General features: G+C 54.9%; 1 protein-coding gene across 1 annotated transcript in view; it reads right to left on the bottom strand.

The window, feature by feature from the left end:
* Window positions 1-1670: 1670 nt before the first annotated feature.
* The window catches only part of ITIH4 (inter-alpha-trypsin inhibitor heavy chain 4), a 10245-nt gene continuing 4652 nt past the window's right edge, over window positions 1671-7263 (bottom strand). The window contains exons 6-13 of the mRNA XM_079712587.1: window positions 6809-6937; window positions 6222-6281; window positions 5999-6025; window positions 5796-5912; window positions 4509-4683; window positions 2539-2693; window positions 2319-2415; window positions 1671-1891 (exon numbers count right to left, since the gene is read on the bottom strand). Coding sequence (XP_079568713.1) covers window positions 1822-1891; window positions 2319-2415; window positions 2539-2693; window positions 4509-4683; window positions 5796-5912; window positions 5999-6025; window positions 6222-6281; window positions 6809-6937 — 830 coding nt within the window. The 3' untranslated portion in view covers window positions 1671-1821. The remainder of the gene's footprint in view (window positions 1892-2318; window positions 2416-2538; window positions 2694-4508; window positions 4684-5795; window positions 5913-5998; window positions 6026-6221; window positions 6282-6808; window positions 6938-7263) is intronic.

Here is a 7263-nt window from a genome sequence, read left to right as displayed (position 1 = left end):
TTCCCCACCTCACCAGCATCCCTTCCACCTCACCCCACGGCACTGCTTCCCTTTACCTTCCTGGACTCAGTGCAGTGTCCTGGCTCTGGCCCTGGTGTCCCTGCCCTCCTTTTCCACTGGGCTAACTTTTCTTTATTCTTCAAAACTCAACCCCAGTCCAATCCCAACCATGACACTACCAGGAAGCTGCCCCTGATATTCCTCAGGTTGGGCAAGATGTCGCCCTCGGGGCTCCTTGTGGCACCTGGTTGTCCTCTGGGTGGCAGCTGTGTCTGTCAGGTGCCCAATGTACCTGCAGCACTCGGCCCAGGGCCTGGACCAAGCAGGTGCTGGAAAGCATGCAGTGAACAAAACAGTGACATGCATGGACCTACTTCCAATTGTTCACAGAGAACTCATGCACTTCAGGTGCTGGCTGGGCCAGAAAGTCACCCAGGACCCCGCTGTTGTGGCACAAATGCCACAGCCCAGCCCAGGTGGTGGCGTCTCGTTCTGCTATGTCAGGGCCAGCCCCACAGCAAGTTCAGCGGAGCCCCCGAAGCTGCTCCCTTGTCTCGCTGAGCTTGTCTGAGCCCCAGGTGACCTTCACAAAGTGACTCTGCCTGAGACCCCTGCCTGCCACCCAGGCTTGATGGGGAGGCAGCAGTGCAGGAAAGAGTGTTCCTGAGTGTTGGGCAAACTTGCTGCTGGAGACCCCTCCCTCCCACTGGCCTCTCTTCTACCCTTCTAGAAAGACTTACTCAGCAAACACCCTGTATAGCTCAAGAGCTTGGAAAAGAATGTTCTCCCTGATCTGGTTTGCTCCCTCTCAGCAAGCAAATGAACTCGTTTTCTGCTTTACCCTGGCTGCCAGGAAGCTCAGAGCAAAGCTTTTTTGCTGTTACAGCTTCCCCTACCCTGATGTCTCTGATTTAACTCTCCTCCTGCTTGGCTCTTTTCTCTTATTTTCATTCTCATGTTTTTTGGTTTTATTCTCTTTATGCTTTTTATTTGTAAGCCAAAGACTTGTGTCATTTTTGAAGAGGTAGGTGAAATAATTATAAATGTTTTGAAAGTATGCTTTGCCTGTGCAAGAATTGGGTGGGATCTTTGGGGTGCCTAACCCTGGGGCACAAACAGGAGAGGAGACCCTCAACAGCCCAGGCTCCTGGGAACAGACCCTTGCTTCCCTCCTGGGACTGGGGCCTCATCTCTGTCTCCTCCGTCTTCCACTGCCAGCTTCTCTGCAAGGTGGTGAGAAGACAGGCCTGTTCCTGAGCACAGGTGTGAAAATCAGATTACGTCTGGCAAATCCCACTGCAAAAGGGCCCAAAAGTTTGCTGAGAATGACGAACTTCTACCCAGGTCACTTTTTTTCTTTTGAGTCAAAACTGGTTTTCATGGACCATGTCACCATAAAGCAGAGTGAACGCTGCTCCCAGGAGTGTTCTCCTGCCCTAGGCCCCCAGCAAGAGCAACGTTTTGACTGGGTGGTTTAAATCTCTCTAAATCTTAGTTTCCCTGCCTGAGAAATGAAGGGACCAGACTTAAAGCTCTCCATGGGCCTTACTGGCCACAGGCCTTTGAAGGGTTGATGGCGGATGATTCTAATGTTACACAACGCTACGTGTCCAGGACGTGATCCTGAGGCGCTGGGATTTGGCCAGATGGGACCAGAGATGCCCACTCCCTGGGTTCACACCACCTCTTTTTATTTTAATGAGCGCAAATACCTCTCCCCATGATGTTACAGGACCCACAGGTGGCCCTGTGGTCGCAGGGTGGCAGCCATCTGCACCCAGCAGGCAGCACAGGTGGTGGGCATAACTCCTTGCATCGGAACTACAGCTCCACAGACCAGCAGGAAATCTCTGTTCCCGGGGGCCCCTCTTGGTAATCCAGCTTGAGCTCTCTGGGATGGACAGACAGACGGGTGGTCAGCATGTCTCAGGTTGGGTGGGAAGAGAGGGAGACAGCTAGGAATAGGAATGTGGAAGGTGGAGGGTCTTGGGGTCCCTTAGAGTTCCCTCCAGCACAGGCTGACAAGGCCTGGCCACCCAAGGGCACCCAGCTGTGTGTGGTCTCCAGGGGCCAGGGCTCTGGGAATTCAGGGGGAGTTTCCTACTGCTCCCAACTCACTCTAGTGATCTCTGGGCTGGTATGTTTTCTGTGGGTCTGAGTTGACCACCCTTTGTGGGGCCACTGAAAGCTGGGTCAGACTTGTCTAACCTGACACCTGACTGTCTAGTTCCCAGGCAGGGACAGAGGAATGGGGGTCTCAGAGCCCGGCTCCCAGCCCCACCCCTGGCCGGGCTCAGTGGCCTGTTGTGCTGAGTCACCTGGTGGCAGAGTGGTCATGGCCCTGGACCTTCAGTGTTCGCTTGCTGTCATCTGCTGCTGCCAGGGGCTCCCAGAGCACGTCCTGGTAAAACTGGCCTGAGACACAAAGGGCGGGTCAGCGAGGAATAAAGACGGAGGGAGGCTGGGGGACGTGCAGAGGTGATGGCACTGCCTGTTCACAGGCAGAGGCGGCTTCTGATGACGTCCCGAGCCACGTACCAAGGGTCCCACTGACGTGGCTGGAGAAGTGGTCAGTGTCCCGCAGAAGGAGCCGGAGCCCCTTCCCAGGGCCGTCCCAGGACAGCAGGCCGATGGTCACTCTGTCAGGGTTGCTGAGCAGCAGAAGCCCCGCCTTGTCCATGGTCATCTTGAGACTGTGGGGAAACCCGGGTTCTGAGCAGGAAGGGAGGCAAGGAGGTGCCCGCAGGGGGCCTGGGCAGCAGCGTGGCAGTGGGCAGGGGCTACCCTCCTCTCCTCAGGATCTCCTAGTGTGGCCTCTGGTGGGAGGTCCCTTCAATCTTCTGGGCTTCAGTTTCCTCAGTCAACCGGGACCAATGTTAACTTACTGATACCTGGTTATCCCAGCATTTTATATATGTGTGTGTGTATATATATATATATATATATTTTTTTTTTTTTTTTTTTTTTTTTGCCGTGCCGCATGGCATGCGGGATCTTAGTTCCCTGACCAGGGATCAAACCCATGCCCCCTGCAGTGGCAGCGTGGAGTCTTAACCACTGGACCGCCAGGGAAGTCCCCTATCCCAGGATTATTTATAACATGAGATAATGGTTCCTCTCCCTCTGGTTTTCTTAGATTTGGTTTCTCATGCATTATATGACTTAGGGGTTCAAGGATACATTTCCTCTGTCCCTTTTGTTTTTATGGCTAGTGCCACTTTCTTTTTTATTTATTTATTTTTATTATTTTTATTTATTTATTTTTTTATAGTGCCACTTTCTTCTGATGATCAGTGTTTAATCATGTGTTTTAAGGTCTAGAAGGGCAAGTCCTTCTCGAATGCCTTCCTTTTTTACTTAAAATAATCTTTGAAATTATTACCACTTTTGTTTTCTTAGGAACGTTAGATTCCTTTAAGCATGTTGAATAAGACCCTGCTGTGACTCTGAGGTTACTTTCAATGGAAACGCCCTAAATTTACACCGTCTTGTTGACAGAGTTCAGTGTAAAAGCCGTGGTCTATTTTTCTTTATGTGCACCTTCTGTAGCTCATGAAAGTATGTGGACATTCGATCACCACGATTGATAGGAATCCTTTATTCCATCTTCTAGTATGTATGTCCAAGGCACAGAAATGCTATTGATCTTTGTGTGTCTATCAGATAGCAGGAAACTAAGATCTTTTATGAAATTGGGAGCTTTTCAGGTGAGCCCCACAGATTTGCCAGGTATGCACTCATGTATCAAGTGGGAACCAGTCTCTTCAGAGGGGCTGGGTGAGAGGGAGCGGACAAGGCTCTCCATACTCAGCACAGGCTGGGGGCTCAGAGAACGCGGCTCGAAGAGGGCCAGGGTCCTTGGCCTCTCTCCCAGGCCCCTCGTGACTCCCAGAGCAGGAGAGCTACCTCTGCAAGGCTCCACACAGGGGAAGCCCCACAAGAAGAGGTCGCCATCCTTCTCCACTACCCACCAGCTGCCTGGTGTTGATGTCAGAGGGACCTGTCTCTCCTCAATAGAGCTTCCAAGTTAAGGATGACAATTGTAACCTCCCCTGATGGACAGCGCTCTCCAACCTCTCGTTGTCAGGGTTACCTCACCACGTAGAGAGTACACCTTCCCGATCCCGACCACATTCTCTCACTGGACCATCCCCTCAGCCCTCTGACTCAGGGCCAGATGATTATCCCTAGTTAGAAGTGAGAGGGGCTAAGCAGCCTGCCTAGGGTCACTCAGCAGAGCAGCTCCAAACCACACTGTCCCCTGCACAGGACAGTGACCTGGGTTAGGTGTGAGGGTAGCCAGGTCCCCTGGACAACCCCTTGGCACCCTCCAGAGCAGGAGGGGTATGTACAGAGCTCTGTGGATCTCTGCGCATCTCTGCCCCTCCTGTGGGTGCGGCCCACTGCAGAGGACTCATGCCCAGCCACTCCCTCCCCAGGCCTGCGGCGTCCCATCACCAGCTAACATGGGGTGAGGGGTCATCGCCGGTCCCCAGCCTGTGGCTTACCCTGGCATCACCGAGTACAGAGTTTTCTTCCACTTGTATGCAGAGCTTCTTCGGTTCCGAGTCACTACCACGTGCTCAGGGGATGCACGAACCTGCAGCTCGGGTTTCTTGAAGGTCACCTCAATCCACGAGAAGTGGGCCTTCTCTGTCTCATAGTGGCCAGTCACCTCAATCCCTGAGAGGGCCGGGAGCAGAGAGGTCGAAGCTGTGGTCCCAGCTGGGCACTGGCCTGAACAGGTGGTCCCTCCAGCTACAACCCCCGGAGCCGCTCTTCACCCACTCACATCCGGTCCCCTTCCCCAGCCTCCTCTCACACCACGGGCCTGCTTCCCACAGCCTTTCCACTCATCCCTTGGTTCCCTATGACTTCGGAGGGGCCCCCAAGTCTTGGGTGACAGCCATCTTCAGACGAGCCCTCTGAGGAGGGAGGTCTCGTGTGAAGTCAGTAAACGCGCGTGAAGCCCCTGCAGTGTGCCTGACCCTGAGCTGGGCACCATGGCCAAGAGTGGGAGGGAAAATCAGTGCTCCCTAGCCTCAGGGAGCAAACAGACTCTGGGCCTGGCGTGATGAAGTGGGAGACAGTGTGTGAGGGTCTGGGGGAAACGAGGGGGCCGTAGATGTTTGTTGACTGTGAGTGGCTCTGCAGGTGTGCATTTGAGCATCCCGAGTGCTGTGTGTCCCCACGTCTGACCTGACAGCTCAGCTCCACCCTTCTGGGGACTCGGGGGCAGGTCTGGCCAGCGCACCTACCTCCTCCCCCCATTTGTTTCCTCCATACCCCCTACAGCCCCACCAGCCTCCTTCAGGGCTCTGTGCTTCTGCCTACCCCTTCCTCTACCTTGTGGACCCCCCATTTCTCTGCCAAGGCCCAGTCACCCCCATATGACCCTGTGTAGCCTCCCCTGACCCTAGGGCAGCTCTCATCTCCTCCTCTGGGCTCGTCTCCACGGCGCTCTGGGCACGGACGACAGGCCCTTGTGCTGCTCTGTGCCCAGGTCTGTCTCCCCACCCCTGAAGTATGGCAGTGCCTGGGGGCAAGCCCACATCTGGTCACCCTGGGGTGCAGGCCACTCAGGCCTGCATATGTGGTGCCCAGTGAAAGGTCTCTGGGGAAGACGTATGAGCACAAGTGTCGGTGCTCAGGGGCGTGGCCACGTTACCACCTGGGACGAGGACTGCCCGTGCGTCTCTGCGGGCACGTTTCCCACCCTTTTTTCCGGGGTGGGAAGTTGGGGGTGCACGGTGCCCGGGTCTCTCTGGGTATATGACTGGGTGTGCACCTCTCACCTTGGCCAGGGTCTGAGAGCAGGTTTGTCGGTCCCTGAGAGCGCTTGAGGTCCACACAGAGCCGGTCCACGCTCTGCCCAGGCAGTGGCAGGATGACGGAAGGAGCCTGGATGGGGGCTGGGACAGCAGGTGTGGTTCTGGGGGCAGGTAGAGCAGGCTGGGGGTGAGGATGGCGAGGGGGGCTGAGGGGAGCTGGCACTTACTGGGGCGTGGGGATGCCGTGGTTGTTCCTGAAAGAAGAAGAAGTCTGGGTTTAGGCAGCCCCTTCCTGGGGAGGGGTGGGTTGAGGAATGGAGTAGCAGTCGGATGTGGCAGGGCTCCCTCTCCATCGAGAAACCCATGCGACAGGTTCGTAGAGCTCCCCGGGCTCTCCCCTCTCAGGGTCTCCCAGCTATAGGGCCAGAATCTATTGCTGCCTGGAGGTACCTTTGATTCTTAAGTCCATGTCATGAGACACTTCATCAAGAAATGTGGTAGCTGATGGCCCTGACGCAGGCATTAGTGCAGGAACAGCCAGGAACAGAAAGGGAGAAGGCAGTCAGGATTCAAAGCAATCGGCAAGCCCTCCAGCCATCACTGCCACCTGCCACCCACCAAGCTCCAATCCCACAACCCCTGCCACACGTACACCCAATCTGGACAAGCCTTTGCAAAGAGATTTTTCAACCAGAAGAGCATGCTATTAGGGAAAACGCTGAGGAGACAGGGTCCAGCCTGGCCTGCGGCTGTGTCTGAGTCCAGATTTGGAGATCAGAAACAGCTCAAGGGACTACTCCTGGCTTTGGGAATGGAGGAAACCTTCCCTTTCTAGAACGTTCCATCCTGAGCCAGCCTCCAGAGTGTAAATGAATCCAGTTCAGTAAAAATAAAGGACACGTTATTTAATGTCATACCTTACAGCAACTCTCCCCGGTCTGTGCCTAGCCCTGTGCTTGGTGCTTTATCTCATCCAACTCTATGGGCAGGTTCATCTTGAGGAAACTAGGCCCTCAGAGGGTCAGAAAGCGGCTTACGTGACATCACGTCTGGTAGCATCGGTCCCCAGGGCGTACGGTGGGGTGGATAAGGAAGATGAGAAGGATGACGAGGTCCAGGTGGTCCTAATCTCGTTGGGAAGTTGTACAGCTTATTGAAAGCTCCAGCTTTGGAAAAGTTGACACATGAAGTCTTTTCTCAAGCAGTGCCATGGGTCCCCACAGCCAGGGCTCTGGGACCCACCCCAGAAGAGGGACGTGGAGAAGGCAAATGGCTCCCCTCCCCACCCCCACCATCCTGGGAGAAATTCAAAGCTGGAACAATGGGCCCTTCTTGAACTCCCCCCTGCTGGGATATCGGCTCCCCTTGCCCCACTCTGGCAGCGCCCCTCAAACTACCTTGTCCTCTCCAGCCTCTTCTTTTAGAAAAGACAGGGTCTGCACTGCTGCCTCCTAATCGGACACAACTGGATTTGAGTCCCAGCCCTGCCACC

Source organism: Hyperoodon ampullatus (assembly GCF_949752795.1).
Source record: "Hyperoodon ampullatus genome assembly, chromosome: 10".
NCBI classification, from domain to species: Eukaryota; Metazoa; Chordata; class Mammalia; order Artiodactyla; family Ziphiidae; genus Hyperoodon; species Hyperoodon ampullatus.
The sequence above is the reverse complement of the archived record's forward strand: the minus strand, read 5'-3'. Positions and strand labels throughout refer to the sequence as shown.